At 42.8% G+C, this 15,495-nt stretch overlaps 1 protein-coding gene across 6 annotated transcripts in view; it reads right to left on the bottom strand.

Moving 5' to 3' along the window:
* TXNDC16 (thioredoxin domain containing 16) overlaps positions 1–15,495 on the bottom strand; it is a 109,903-nt gene that overhangs the window by 68,137 nt on the left and 26,271 nt on the right. For 5 of the 6 annotated variants that reach the window (XM_070053661.1, XM_070053663.1, XM_008269654.4 and 2 more), the window contains exon 6: positions 6,221–6,342. In XM_070053661.1, the coding sequence (XP_069909762.1) occupies positions 6,221–6,342 (122 nt within the window). Of the gene's footprint in view, positions 1–6,220; positions 6,343–7,741; positions 11,460–15,495 lie in introns of those variants that run through there. The other variant, XM_070053662.1, reaches the window with a different exon arrangement.

The following is a 15,495-nucleotide window of genomic DNA, read 5'->3' as shown; positions in this document are numbered from 1 at the left end:
TCCTCTGCCTGTGGACCAGCACCCCATATGGGTGCTCGTTCTAGTCCCAGTTGCTCCTCTTCCAGTCCAGCTCTCTGCCCGGGAGGGCAGTGGAGGACAGCCCAGGTGCTTGGGCCCCTGCACCTGCACGGGAGACCAGGAGGAAGCACCTAGCTCCTGGCTTCAGATCGGCACAGCTCCGGCCATTGCAGCCACTTGGGGAGTGAACCAATGGAAGGAAGACCTTTCTTTCTCTCTCTCTCTCTAACTCTACCTGTCAAATAAAAAAATAAAATCTTAAAAAGTTCTCAGTCGTGGCACTGTGTATACAAAGGCTGTTTATTTTTCTGTGTTGGTTTTAAATCTTGATACTTTACCAAACTCTTCTGTGGGTTCCAATAAGTCTCTTGGAACAGTCTTTTGGATCCCCTGTATATAGAATCATATAATCTGCAAATAGGGATAGTTTGACTTCCTCTTTCCCAATTTGTATCTCTTTGATTTCTTTTTCTTGCCTAATAGGCTCTGGCTAAAACTTCCAGTACTATATTGAATAGCAATGGTGTGAATAGGCATCCTTGCTGGTTCTGGATCTCAGTGGGAATGCTTCCAACTTTTCTCCATTCAATAGGATGCTGCCGTGGGTTTGTCATAAATTGCCATGATTGTGTTGAGGGATATTCCTTTTATACCCAATTTGCTAGAATTTTCATCATGAAAATAACCATATGGCTTTTGTTTAGTAGGTTGTTAATGTGATGTATCAGATTGATTTGTGAATGTAACCATCCCTGCATACCAGGGATAAATCCCAGTTGGTCCACGTGAATCATCTTTCTGATGTGTTACTGGATCTGATGGTTAGAATTTTGGGGGGGATTTTTGCATCTATGTTCATCAGGGAAATTACTCTTTAGTTCTCTTTCTCTGTGTGTCTTTTTTGGGTTTAGAAATTGGGCCAGCGCCACGGCTCACTAGGCTAATCCTCCGCCTAGCGGTGCCGGCACACCAGGTTCTAGTCCCGGTTGGGGCGCCGGATTCTGTCCCGGTTGCCCCTCTTCCAGGCCAGCTCTCTGCTGTGGCCAGGGAGTGCAGTGGAGGATGGCCCAAGTTCTTGGGCCCTGCACCCCATGGGAGACCAGGAAAAGCTCCTGGCTCCTGGCTCCTGCCATCGGATCAGCGCGGTGCGCCGGCCGCAGCGCGCTGGCCACAGTGGCCATTGGAGGGTGAACCAACGGCAAAGGAAGACCTTTCTCTCTGTCTCTCTCTCTCACTGTCCACTCTGCCTGTCAAAAAAAAAAAAAAAAGAAATTAAGTTGATGCTGGCTTCATAGAAAAAAATTGGGAGGATTCCCTCCCTTTCAATTGTTTTGACTAACTTGCGAAGAACTGTAGTTAGTTCTACTTTAAATGTTCGGTAGAATTCAGCAGTGAAGCCATCCAGTCCTGGGCTTTTCCTTGTTAGGAAGGTCTCTATTCCTGTTTCCTTTTCCGTCTTGGTAATGAGTCTGCTTAGGTTTTCTGTGTCTTCATGGTTCAGTTTAGGTAGGTTGTTTGTGTCCAGGAATCTATCCATTTCTTCTAGGTTTTTGTTTTTTGGCATCCAGCTCTTTGTAGTAATTTCTGATTATTTATATTTCTGTGGTGTCTGTTGTTACATTTCTTTTTCATCTTTCATTTTATTTTATTGTGTCTTTTTTTTTTGGTTGCTTGGGCCAATGGTATGTCGATTTTGTTTGTTTTTTCAAAAAACCAGCTCTTGATTTTACAGATCTTTGTATTGTTTTTTCATTCAATTTTGATTTGTTCTCCAATTTTAATTATTTCTTTTCTCCTAGTTTTGGATTTGGTTTGCTGTTGTTTTTCTAGATTCTTGAGATGCATTGATAGCTCCTTTATTTGGTGTCTTTCCAATTTCTTGATCTAAGCACCAATTGCTATAAACTCTCCTTGTAACACTGCTTTTGCTGTATCCCATAAGCTTTGATAGGCTGTATTGTTGTCTTTGTTTCCAGAAATTTTCGATTTCTCTTTATTTCTTCTATGACCCACTGTTCATTCCAGAGCATGTTGTTCAGTCTCCATGTGTTTGCATATATTCTAGAGATTCCCAAGTTGATTTCCAGCTTCATTCCATCATGATCCAAGAAGATGCATGGTATGATTTTGACGTTTTTGAATTTGCTGAGACTTGCTTTATGGCTTAGCATGTGGTCAATCCAAGACAAAGTTCCATGCACTGTTGAGAAGATATATATTTTGCAACTGTAGGATGAAAAGTGCTGTAGATATCTGTTATGTCCATTTGGTCTATAGTGTCAATTAACTCTGCTGTTTCCTTGCTGATTTTCTGTCTGGTTGATCTGTCCTTTGTTGAAAGTGGGGCACTGAATACTCCCAATACTATTGTATATAAGTCTGTATCTCCCTTTAGATCCCTTAACATTTCTTTTAAATAGCCTGGTGCCCTGTAATTAGATGCATATATGTTTATAATAGTCACATCTTCCTGATGAATTGATCCTCTAATCATTACATAGTGTCCTTCTTTGTCTATTAACAGTTTGTGTTAAAGTCTATTTTGTCTGATATTAGGATACCTACAGCAGTTATTTGGTTTCTGTTGGCATGGAACATCTTTTTTCATCCTTTCACTTTCAGTCTGATTGCATCATTGTTGGGAGATGTATTTGTTGTAGGCAGCAAATAGATGGGTTTTGTTTTTCAATTCATTCAGCCAGTCTGTATCTTTTAACTGGAGAGTTGAGGCCATTTACATTCAAGGTGACTACTGATACTGATAAATAATGATTTTGCCCTGCCTTTTTCCATAAATATTCCCATTTATTACTTTGGATTTCTGTTGTACTTTTACTAAGATTTCCTTCCTATACCTTCTTTCATATTGATGACCATGTTTCTGTTTCTGTGTGCAACACATCCTTAAGCATCTTCTGCATGGCTGGATGTGTAGTGACAAATTTCAGCTTCTGTTTGTCATGGAAGGTATTTATTTCACCTTCATTCATTCACAAGAGCTTTGTAGGGTACAGTATTCTGGGTTGAAAGTTCTTTTCTCTTAAGGCTTGGAATATATCTCATCATTCTCTTCTAGCCTGTAGGGTTTCTGATGAGAAGTCCACTGTGAGTTAATTGGAGATCCTCTGAAAATAATCTGCCATTTCTCTCATGCACATTTTGGAATCTTTTGTTTTTCTGTGGAGAATTTGACTACAATGTGTTGTGGTGAAGATCTTTTCTGGTCACATCTATTAGGAGTTCTATGTGCTTCCTGTACTTGGATGTCCCTTTCTCCAAATTAGGGAAATTTTCTGTTGTTATTTCTAATTCCTTCTTTTTTTTTTTTTTTTATTTTTTTGACAGGCAGAGTGGACAGTGAGAGAGAGAGACAGAGAGAAAGGTCTTCCTTTGCCGTTGGTTCACCCTCCAATGGCCGCCGCGGCCAGCGCGCTGCGGCCGGCGCACCGCGCTGATCCGATGGCAGGAGCCAGGAGCCAGGTGCTTTTCCTGGTCTCCCATGGGGTGCAGGGCCCAAGCACCTGGGCCATCCTCCACTGCACTCCCTGGCCACAGCAGAGGGCTGGCCTGGAAGAGGGGCAACCGGGACAGAATCCGGCGCCCCGACCGGGACTAGAACCCGGTGTGCCGGCGCCGCTAGGCGGAGGATTAGCCTAGTGAGCCGCGGCGCCGGCCGTCTAATTCCTTCTAATCTTTTCCCTGTTTCTACACCTTCAGAAACTCCTAGAGCCCGTATGTTGGGTCATTTGATAATATCCTGTAAATTCTCAACAGTGTTTTTTAGTTTTCCGATTTCTTCTTCTTGTGTTTTGTCTGACTATATAATTTCCTGTACTTTGTCTTCTAAGTCTGATATTCTTTTGTTTCATCGATGTTGTTAAGGCTTTCCCCTGTATTTTTTATTTGTTCTATTGAATTCTTCATTTCTGAGATTTCATTTTGATTTCTCTTTAAGATCTCAATTTCCTGAAAGAAATTTTCTTTCATGTCATGTATGGATTTCATTAGTCCATGCATTTACTTCAGATTACATCTAAGCAATCCTATGACCAATTTTTTTAATCCATTTCTGGCATTTTTTCAATCTCACCATCTTCACAATCTAGTACTGAAGTGTTGTATTCTTTTGGGGGCATCATTTTGTCTTCCTTATTCTTGTTTCTTGAATTGGTGTTTGCTGTTTGGCATTTGTGGAGATATTCATTAGTTTCTTGGTTTTTTCGCTGTGGCAGCTTTCATCTTTTGACTAAGTCTGTTTGGATTAGCGGAATGTCTGCTTTCAGTGACTACCTAGAGGCATGTGCTGCATGTGGCCAAGGAGCTATGCCCAGTGCTCCAGGGTGAAGGGTGTGTCTGAAGTGACACACCCAGGTTTGGTGTGGTAAATCTTTTTTTTTTCTTTAATCAGAATGCAGGTTTGTTCTTGTCTTTTGTTGTAGACTCAGCTGAGCTCCTCTCCTTACAGGAGACCAGTGCTTGGGCATTAGCCTAGTGGGTATATTATTTGTCTGTTCTGTCACAAGGACCGCACAAAGGATCTGTGCAGTCCTCAGTGTAAGCTCAGATTCCACAGCAATGTTCTTCACCAGGTAACCAGGAAGCCCTGATCATGTGGAGCCTCCCACAGTGACTGAGTCCTCCCACACAGCCTCAGCATGTTCACAGTCCTGGCCCACAAGCCTCTCACAGTCATGAGCACCCAGTCCCCTATCTATTCTCCCCACCAGACTCAGCAGTCTTCACTTGGCTGGATGCTGGGCACAGACATGAGCTGGCACAGGTCTCACATATGTCCAAAATGAAGTCTGCTCTCTATCAGCTTGTTACATGATGCAGTTACAGGGTGATCGGGAAGAGAGTAAACATACCGCCCCCCGCCCCCGTTTTTTCTCCTCTAGTTTGGCAGATATACTATCTCCCTTGGGGCTCCAAGCTGGATTCCCTCTAGGCTTTTCCTGCAGCTTCTTCGCCAGTGGCTTGGGCTGCTGCAGTCTTGTCTCACCTCACTCTCCAATGCTATCACAGAGGTTCTCAGCTACTGGAGTCCAGAGTTGTGTGCATCTATGCCCTCCATGTAGACCACTGTGTCCCTACAACTTGCCTAGAGCTTCCTCTGCTATTTTCTCCCTAACTCTTCCCTGAGACAGCACTCTCCACTTTTTCTAAATTATCTTCTTAGACTGCAGCAGCAAGCTCCCTCCCTACACCACCAACTTATTCCCCTCCCTCTGATATTAAGAACTAATTTTAAAAACCAAAAATGCAGGGCTGGCACTGTGGCGCAGTGGGTTAATGCCATGGCCTGAAGCGCCAGCACCCCATATAGGCACTGGTTCGAGACCCAGCTGCTCCATTTCCAATCCAGCTCTCTGCTATAGCCTGGAAAAGCAGTAGGAGATGGCCCAATTTCTTGGGCCCATGCATGTGCGTATGGGAGACCTGGAAGAAGCTCTTGGCTCCTGGTTTTGGTTCAGCACAGCTCCAGCTGGCCGTTGTGGCCAATTGGAGAGTGAACCAATGGAGGGACGATCTCTCTCTCTCTCTCTCTCTCTCTCTCTCTCTCTCTGCCTCGCCTCTCTCTGTGTAACTCTGACTTTCAAATAAATAAATCAATCTTTAAAAAAAAAACCCTCTGCTGCTCCCAGCACTGTATCTACCCACTTACCAAAAATAGTGTGCACATTCTCTTCTACCTCTCCTATTAGCAACCTGCCCTGCCCATTTAAAGAAAGACAATATATTTGTAAAGATGCTTTAAATTTAAATATTGGGGCCAGCACTGTAGTGAAGTGGGTTAATCCTCCACCTGTGCTGCCAGCATCCCAAATGGGTGCCGGTTCTAGCCCTGGCTTCTCCTCTTCTGATCCAGCTCTCTGTTATGGCCTGGAAAAGCAACAGAAGATGGCCCAAGTACTTGGGCCCCTGCACCCACGAGGGAGACCTGGAAGAAGCTACTGGCTCCAAGCTTTGAATCAGCACTGCTCTGGCCATTGCAGCCACCTAGGGAGTAAACCAGTGGATGGAAGACCTTTCTCTCTGTCTTTCCCTCTCATTGTCTGTAGCTCTACCTGTCAAATAAATAAAATCTTTTAAAAAATTTAAATGTTCATATTGTGGTTAGAAAACTTACTATGTTCAGTATTTTAATATTCTCCTACAAGTACAGGGACCCACAAAGATGAAAGCAAAAGTTAATCAATACCCGGTGTTCCAATGGCTCTGACATATGAGAAGACAATGTTTGCTTTCCCTTTTAGAGCATTTTCTGCACTCTGAAGGTCTTCCGGGGTGGTAATATATTTAACTTCATTAAAAAGAAGAGCACTGGAATAAATACAGATATGATTAGTAGAATAATCTCATACATACTTAGTTATGCAATACTATATATTTTTGTTCAAATAAAAAAGCTAACCAAAAAAGAAACTAACTGCCTTTGAACAAGTAATCAGTAAGAACTGAGGCATTTTAATAACACCAAATTGAAATCACTCTCTAGATTACTAATCATTACCTGAGAACATTTCCCATTTGATTCCTTCATAGTGGTAATTACAATTATTTATATATTTATTTGTTTATCCCTGCCTTGCTCATTAAACTGTTATCCCCTTGAGGTCAAGACCTTGTGATTTTATCACTGTATTTGTGATGATTTAGAATAGAGCCTAATAAACCATAGGTAATTATTGAGTCAGCATAAGGAAAATAGGGCAGGAATTATTTATTTCCACTCTTCATTTGAAAAAATGCAAGTTCAACACAGTGACCCTCAAAGACACATTTACTGCATCAAGGAATCAGGGCCAGAACACAAAACAAGAGTTCTCAGTCCTGCTCCATTGATCTTTCCACTGACCACGTCTTCTAAGTCATCTTGTAACATATGAATCAGACTAACAGACTATAATCTTTTATCTACAATTATCCCGTTTCTTAGTTGCATACTTGCAGGTAGCTTCTGCATCACTAACAACTCAGTTATTTTGGTTATGCTAAACTTGAAGGATTTTTAAAAGTTGTTATGGGTCCACATAGTTAAATAAGCAGAAGTTTATTCAAAGAATTCCAATAAATTAATCAAATAGTTTTCTTTTAAAGAAAACATAGTGCTTTTTCCCTGACATAGCAGATGTCAGACATTGAACTTTTTGATCTCAAGATTCCTTTGCAGCCTAAAAAATTAACAAGGCCAGCGCTGTGGCACAGCAGGTTAAGCCACTGCCTCGGTTTGAGTCTCCACTTCTGATCCAAATCCCTGCTAATGGGCCTGGGAAAGCAGCAGCGGATGGTCCAAGTGCTTGGGCCCCTGCACCCACCTTGGAGACCTGGAAGAAGCTCCTTGCTCCTGGCTTCAGCCTGGTCCAGCCCCAGTTATTGAGGCCATTTGGGGGATTAACCAGCAGATGGAGGATCTCTCTCCCTCTCGCCCTCTCCCTCTCTCCCTCTCACCCTCTCCCTCTTGCCCTATCTGTAACTCTGCCTTTCAAATAAATAAATAAATCTTTTTTAAAAAATTACTGAGGTCCTCAAAGAGCTTTTGTTCAGGCAGAAGTGAACTTCAAAAAGTTTGGGGAAAGTGTAACTAAAAGATAAGTTTATTTCAGTGCCAAAAGATGTTGAAATTCATGCATAAAGTAATCTTCAAAAAGTTCATGGAAAATCCACACTGCTTAAAAACTATGCTTATAATTCAAAACAATGTGCACCAAAGCAAACTTACCTCTTAATTCCATTTTTCATGAACTCTTTGAAGTATTTCATTGTTTTGATCCATCGGTAATTGCCAAATTAGAAAATAAAAATTACACACACACACGCACACAAATTAGAGTGCCAATTCGAGTCCCAGTTATTCTGCTTCCAACCCAGCTCTCTACTAATCTGCCTGAAAGGCAGTGGAAGATGGCCCAAGTGTTTGGATTCCTGCCTCCCATGTGGGAGATATGGATTGAGTTCTAGGCTGCTGACTTCAACCTGATCCTGCCCCAGCAACTGCAGGCATTTGGCGAGTGAACCAGCAGAGGGAAGATCTTTCTCTCTTTTCTTTCTCTTTCAAATAAAAAAATGAAAATTTATTTTTTTAACATTTATTTCTTCGAAAGGCAGAATTAGAGAGAGAAAGAAAGAGAATCTTCCATCCACTGATTCATACCCCAAATGGGTACAACAGTCAGGGCTGGGCCAGGCCAAAACCAGGAGCCAAGAGCTTCATCCAGGTCACCCACATGTGTAGCAAGGGCCTAAGAACTTAGATCATCCTTTTCACTGTTTTCCCAGGCACTTTAACAAGGCGTTGGATCGGAAATGGAATGCCTCAATGGCGGCCTCAAAAATTCATTTTTAAAAGCCTAAAATGCTGAAAACAAATATTTTTAAAAATAGGACTGTCAAATATAAGTTATCAAAGCCAAGATTTATTAGGCACCTGTCATATGTCAGGCATAACAGGAAACAATTTATAAGTAGGGGTAATTTACCACCTTTTGGGTTGCCCACCTCTGAAGTCCTCTCTTTTGCTCTGGGAATTCACAGATTTCTGTCTCCATGGTGGGCAGAGCCTGAATCCTGTCATAAAAGCTGCTAATACCATAAACTTACTATCACAAGTCCCTGTGCAAGACATGGCTCAATGACCCAGAATCACTTGCCTGAGATTCTGAACCAGGAACAAGTGATACAAAGCACACAGGCAGCAGGGAACTACTTCAAGAAGCAGACAGTAACAGTCAACATCCATGTACCAGTGCCAACAGTGCTAGTGACAGCCCCTGTGCAGGCGATGCCAGCTGTGGTGTCCTATGTTCAGCAATGACACAGCAGCCCTCCCTGGACAAGCTCTCCAGCATGGTTTTGAGCTTCATTCAGAGCCGCACAACCTCTGTGCCCAGTTCTTCAGCCCTTCCTGGGAGGCTGGAACTTCATTGAGCCATTTCAAATCCTTTGCTGCACAGGCCACTCAGACCTATGTTCTGGGGCTTCTAGGGAAGAAACCTCAGCAATGCACTCTGCCTTGCTGCATTTTCATGGCAATCACCTGAGATCAGTATGATCATGAACATCATTTTAAAGATAAAGTCATGGGGCTGTATTGTGGCACAGTGGGGTAAGCCACCGCCTGCAATGCCAGCATCCCATGTGAGTGCTGCTTTGAGCTGGAGTCCCAGCTGCTCCGCTTCCGATCCAGCTCACTGCTAGTGGCCTGGGAGAAGCAGCAGAAGATGGCCCACGTCCTTCGGCCCCTGTCACCCACGTGGCAGATCTGGATGGAGTCCCTGCCTCCTGGCTTCAACTTCCAGTAGATAGAAGATCGATCTCCAGTTCTGGCCCCCAACCTCACCACAGCACCCACCCCACCAAAAATAAATCTTAAAACAAATACAGGGCTGGTGCCGCTGCTCACTAGGCTAATCCTCCGCCTTGCGGCACCGGCACACCGGGTTCTAGTCCCAGTCGGGGCGCCGGATTCTGTCCCGGTTGCCCCTCTTCCAGGCCAGCTCTCTGCTATGGCCAGGGAGTGCAGTGGAGGATGGCCCAAGTGCTTGGGCCCTGCACCCCATGGGAGACCAGGATAAGTACCTGGCTCCTGCCATCGGATCAGCGCGGTGCGCCAGCCGCAGCAGCCATTGGAGGGTGAACCAACGGCAAAGGAAGACCTTTCTCTCTGTCTCTCTCTCTCTCACTGTCCACTCTGCCTGTCAAAAAAAAAAAAATGCAGATAAGGTCATAGAGGTTACAGAGGTCACTCTGCCTCATGTGCCAGAGCTTGGTAAGCCATCCTGACACACCAAACTACCGCATTCATGATCTAAGGGTGCTGAGCTTTTCCCCAGTGGCTTTGTCACTTTAACAGACCCCTTCACATGCAGTCTCCAGAACATGGGGCTATCTGGGCATGGCTAGCAGTTCCACCAGTCTGCGCTCCTGCACTCCAATCCGAGGAGGAGAAATCCTGACAGAAACGGGTTACGGGCCAAGTCTCTCGGGGATTTCTTGCTCTCGTGAGCGGGGAGGGTCAGAGAGCCTGGGGCCACTCTGAAAAGGCGCTCTCCTGCCCTGGAAGGCCTTCCTTTTCTTTGGTAGGCATTTCCTGGGCCTCTCCTAGCATAACCATCTGGGAGACAAGACGGATGGCCCAGAAGCCAACGGACGTCAGCAAGAGATGGAACAGGGCTGCTCGACTCCACTCTGCCAGCGGTGGGCTGTTTAGTTTTCTTTCACAAAGAAGCCATTTAAAATTTTCTGTCATCATTCAAATTCTTAAAAATCCAATAAAAAGGAAATGTTATTTTCTAATTAACCAAACCACAGCCCCCAGGATGAAGAGAGAGTGAGAGAGAATTACTTTCATCTAAATCAATTATATTGTGACTGGGAAGTTTACATATAAAATGAAACACCCCAAAGTGTCTTATTAAGCATTTTCTAAATATGGTTAAGGGAAACACCCAAGTTGAAGCTACCTCTGAAATGCAAATTCAATGTTCCACAAACACCAGTCTTAGACTATCTGTCATATATTCTATATTCTCCCAGGAATAATCATGGCTTATAACTTCAGACAATTTCTGCTCTTCCCATTTTTAACTACCAACATGTGAAGCTTCCAAATCCACTGACCATCAATCTACTATTTACCAAGCACCTAACAGATGCTATGCACCATGCCATGCACTGGTAGAAGTATTCTATATAAAGAAGTCACAGTTCAGTTAACAGAGCTGTGAGGAATTCAAATCCAAGACAAGTAATTTTTTACTACAAGTTCTCAGGAAAATGAACATCACTATCAAACAAAAACCCACCTGACAACACCATGTAGGAATAAATCTGATTCAGATTAAAAAAAAAAAAAACAGCAGTATTTCAACACCTATTAAAAAAGAGACCAGCATGGGCATAGTTGAAGAGTTTCAGGGTAAAACACCTCTAAAAATAGCTGTCGCAGAGGCTCTACAGTCCCGTCACCTAACCACTTGATCCCCAGGCTCTGCAATAATGTGTTCAAAGAAAAAAATACTCACAGAAACTATGATGGTTGAAAGTTATTCCCAAAACATGTCGAAGTCCATGTTATGATGAGTAGCCTGTTAACTTGGAAGGCAATTTTCTATTTTCTGACAAAATATAGTCAAAAACATCAAGGACCATGTCTCACGGAAAAGTTAATAAGACTGTATCATTTCTCACTGGATAATCTTTTTGGTACATTTGGTGACTTGGGGAGTCAATAATGGGTAGAAACAGAAGAAAAGCCCTTCTTTCCACCTGCTGCCTTTCAGCAAATATCCCCACCAGACGTACACCATGAACTCTGTTTTTCTTAATTGCAAAATGAAATTTCCTGCATAAATTGTTTATACAAATAGATACATTATACAAATGGATACATCACTAGAGTACTAAGTTAAATCCACAATATATTTTTACAGGCATTACCTTATTTGATGCTCCCAATAATCTTAGGAGGCTGCAATTATAACATATGAAGATGAGGAAAATTAGCTATCAGAAAAGACTAACTGATCAGATCACATAATCAAAGACCAGGAATGGGGACTCAGTAAATCCTGACTTCTTTATATATCGTACAACCTTCTCATCTACATGTTGAGACCACAGTGCTTCAAGCTCTGACTTGCTTCAGGCTGATTGGCTAGCTGGGATTCTCCATCAACACACAGAGATTCACTGTCACTTGCCTTTGTTTTTCTAATTTTTATTTAAGATTTATTTATCTATTTATTTGAAAGTCAGAGTTTCACAGAGATAGGCCAAGAGGCAGAGAGAGAGAGAGAGAGGTCCTCCATCTGCTGGTTCACTCCCCAGTTGGCCACATCGGCCAGAGCTGCACTGATCCGAAGCCAGGAGCTTCCTCCGGGTCTCCCACATGGGTGCAGGGGTCCAAGCAATTGGGCCATCTTCTGCTGCTTTCCCAGGCCATAGCAGACAGCTGGATCGAAGCGGAGCAGCTGGGACTCAAATCAGCGTCCGTATGTGGTGCTGACACTGCAGGCAGTGGCTTTACCCGCTATGCCACAGCGCCGGCTCTGTCACTTGTCTTTTCTAAATATCACACTTCATATTCCTACCTGGCAACTGGAAACTAAAATTTTCCTTATTGGTTCAACTCTACCAGTTTTGACTGTGTATGTTTAGAAAACCAATAATCTTCAGCCTGTGAATCCAAATTCTCATAGTTTAATTTAAATTTTGTTTAGTTTGGAAACTGTTAATACTTCTATATAGTTCAAAACACAAGAGGTTGGAGCTGGTGTTGTGGCACAGCGGGCTAAGCTGCCATTTGCAACACGGGCATCCATATTGCAGTACCACTTCAAGCTCTGGCCACTCTGCTTCCAACCCAGCTCCCTGCTATCTCTCCCTCCCTCCCTCTGCCTCTCCCTCCCCCTCCTCCTCTCTCTCTCCCTCTCTGTGTGTGTGAGACTCTGCCTTTCAAATAAATAAAATAAACTCTAAAAAGGGACATATAAAAGGTACCCACAAGGCTGAAAAGTAGAGAGTCTATCAACAACTCCTTCCTCCTCTCAGATTCCGCACACCCTTCCTGGTAACCAATCTTTCCACTTCTGTGAAATCTGGAAATATTTACGACATCTACATGTTTGCCTCTGTTAGCAGGCAATCCTCCCTGGACAGTTCCCACAGTTCGACACAAGGTGCACAATGTCTCCTCTTTACATTCTAAGCTTGTCTCCTTTTCTCCAGGAGCCATCTGCTCCCATTCAAAGGGTGATAAACCCTTTGTTAAGTTCCTCAGAGCCAAATGCTGACATTTAGGGATACAGCCCTTCCTCTTCTGCTCTTACATTTCAGAGAAAAGCGTAAACACGTTCTCTTCAGAGGGACAGAATAAATATTCCAGCTCCCAGTGAAGCTCAGAGATTTGTAATTTTCAAGCTTTTCTTCTAAACTTGATGTACGTATAGGTATAAGCATTTGACTCTCAGCCTGTCACACTGGAGAACTGGGGGTGAGGAATACCCACTACCATGTTACTCAGGCTGCTGTGAGGTCTGACTCTAAGAAAACTAACTCTCTCTCTCTCTCTCTCTCTCTCTCTCTCTCTCTCACACACACACACACACACACACACACACACACAGTTGTTCTCATTGCATTTTTCTGTATCCTGAAAGTAGGAAATTATCTAAAACCTTGGTCTTATCTGTTGACAAAGCAGCAAAGTTCAAGTCTAATTGTGGATCACTGGTCTCAGTCAAAACACTATATAAAGAACAAATTCAAACACTTTTTAGGAGAAAAGAATAACAGCATGGTGTATACATTTTTAAAAAGCAAGCTCAATAAACTAACACAAATATTCTCTATTCCAAGCCTTCAGTTCAGGAACAGTGTTTTCAGAGCAATCTAAACATGATCTACAAACACTTATCGATTTTAAGAGCTGTACACAGGTATTTAAAGCAGTTTTACTCAAAACTGCCAAAACTTGGAAGCAGCAATATATTCTTCAATAGGTTAAATGGACAAATAAGCTGTGGTACATCCATACAAGTGAGTTTTACTCAGCAATTTAATAAAATGAGCTATCAAGCCATAAAAACACAGAGGAACCTTAAATATGTATTACTAAGTGAAAGAAGCCTTGAAAAGCCTACACACTGTATGATTCCAAATATAAACATTCTGGGAAAAGGCACAGCGACAGAGAAAGTGAAAAGATGAGTGGTTGCTAGGGGCTGGGGAATTGGGGGAAAGGTAGAAGAGGTGGAGCACGGAGGATTTCTAGGCATGTGAAAATACTCTGCAGGACACTGTAATTATACATGTATTCAAACCCAGAGAACACAGGAATGAACCCTTATGTACTGGGTGATGAAAGCATGTCAATGCAGAGTCATCAATTGTAACCAATGCACCACCCTAGTGTTGGGGCACTAACAGTGGGAAAGTTTATGTATATGTAAGGGCTTGGGATAAACGGGAAGTTTCTGTAACTTCCTATTAATTTTGTTGTGAACTTCATATTTCTCTTTAAAACTGTCTTGAGTAACACTGCTAGAAGAGTCGGACATATAGAAAGACATCATGTTCTGGGATGAGAAGATTCATTTTTAAGATGTCAACTGTCCTTAAGATAATTCATAAATTTCATGCTAGGATTTAAGCAGAGAGGAAAAGAAACTGGGCGAGCTCCTTTGAAATGTCATATGCAAATAGAAAAACAAACAAGCAATTCTGAAGAGAAATAGGAAAGGATATAGAAATTGAGATATTACTTTATAAAACCATGAGACTGAAAGTCCACAAACAGATCCAAATGCATATGAGCCCTAAGTGTACACAGTGGCACCTCAAACAGTGACCACCTGCACTAACCTCAGGCACCATCTGGATGATAAATACACTGCTAAGTCCCTTCCTCATACCATTCACTGATTAAATTATAAGGAGATGAAATTTTACACGTCAAATAAAAACAGTATGACAGTAAGAATACCCACACATATAGAGATCTTTGCCAAAGGAGGAAAGGCAATTCAGTGAAAAACAGGATACTTCTTCAACAAAGGGTGTGAAAACTGATCATCCACATACACAATAAACCAGCACAATGACTTTAAACCTTATAAAAAAATTAAGTCAAAACGGATCACAGACCTAAATACAGACTACCAAATTTTAAAAATCCTAGAAGAGGGGCCAGCGTTGTGGCATGGTAGGTTAAGGCTCTGCCTGCAGTGCCAGCATCCCATAAGGGCACCAGTTATAGTCCTGGCTGCTCTTCTTCCAATCCAGCTCTCTGTTATGGCCTGGGAAAGCAGCGAAGATGGCCCAAGTGCTTGGGACCCTGCACCCACTTGGGAGATCCAGAAGCATCTCCTGGCTCCTGGCTTTGGATCAGCTCAGCTCTAACTGTTGCAGCCATCTGGGGAGTGAACCAGCAGATTGAAGAACTTTCTCTTTGTCTCTCCTTCTGTCTGTTAACTCTCTCTCTTCAATATATAAATAAAATATTTAAAAATCCTATAAGATAGGAGAAAATCTTGGTAGCCTTATATTGGGAATGAGCTGATTTTTAAGTGAATTTTCTTATTCTTTTTTTAAAGATTTATTTATTTATTTGAAAGGCAGAGCTATAGAGAGAGATAGAGAGACATCGTCTATCTGCTGGTTCACTCTCCAAATGGCCTCAATGGCCAGGGCCAGGCCAGATCAAAGCCAGGAGCCAAGAGCTTCTTCTGGGTCTCCCATGTGGTTGCAGGGGCCCAAGGACTTGGGCCATCTTCTGCTGTTTTCCCAGGTGCATCAGCACAGAGCTGGATCAGAAGTAGAGCACCCAGCACTGGAACTGGTGCCCATATGGGATACCAACATTATAGATGGTGGCTTAACTCGCTGCACCACAGCTTTAGTCCCAGAACGAATTTTAAGATACAACATCAAAAGTGCAATCTATAGGGGCTGGCACGGTGGCATAGCAGGTTAAGC

This window comes from Oryctolagus cuniculus, chromosome 12, assembly GCF_964237555.1.
Source record: "Oryctolagus cuniculus chromosome 12, mOryCun1.1, whole genome shotgun sequence".
NCBI classification, from domain to species: Eukaryota; Metazoa; Chordata; class Mammalia; order Lagomorpha; family Leporidae; genus Oryctolagus; species Oryctolagus cuniculus.
This window is presented reverse-complemented; position numbering and strand designations above follow the sequence as displayed.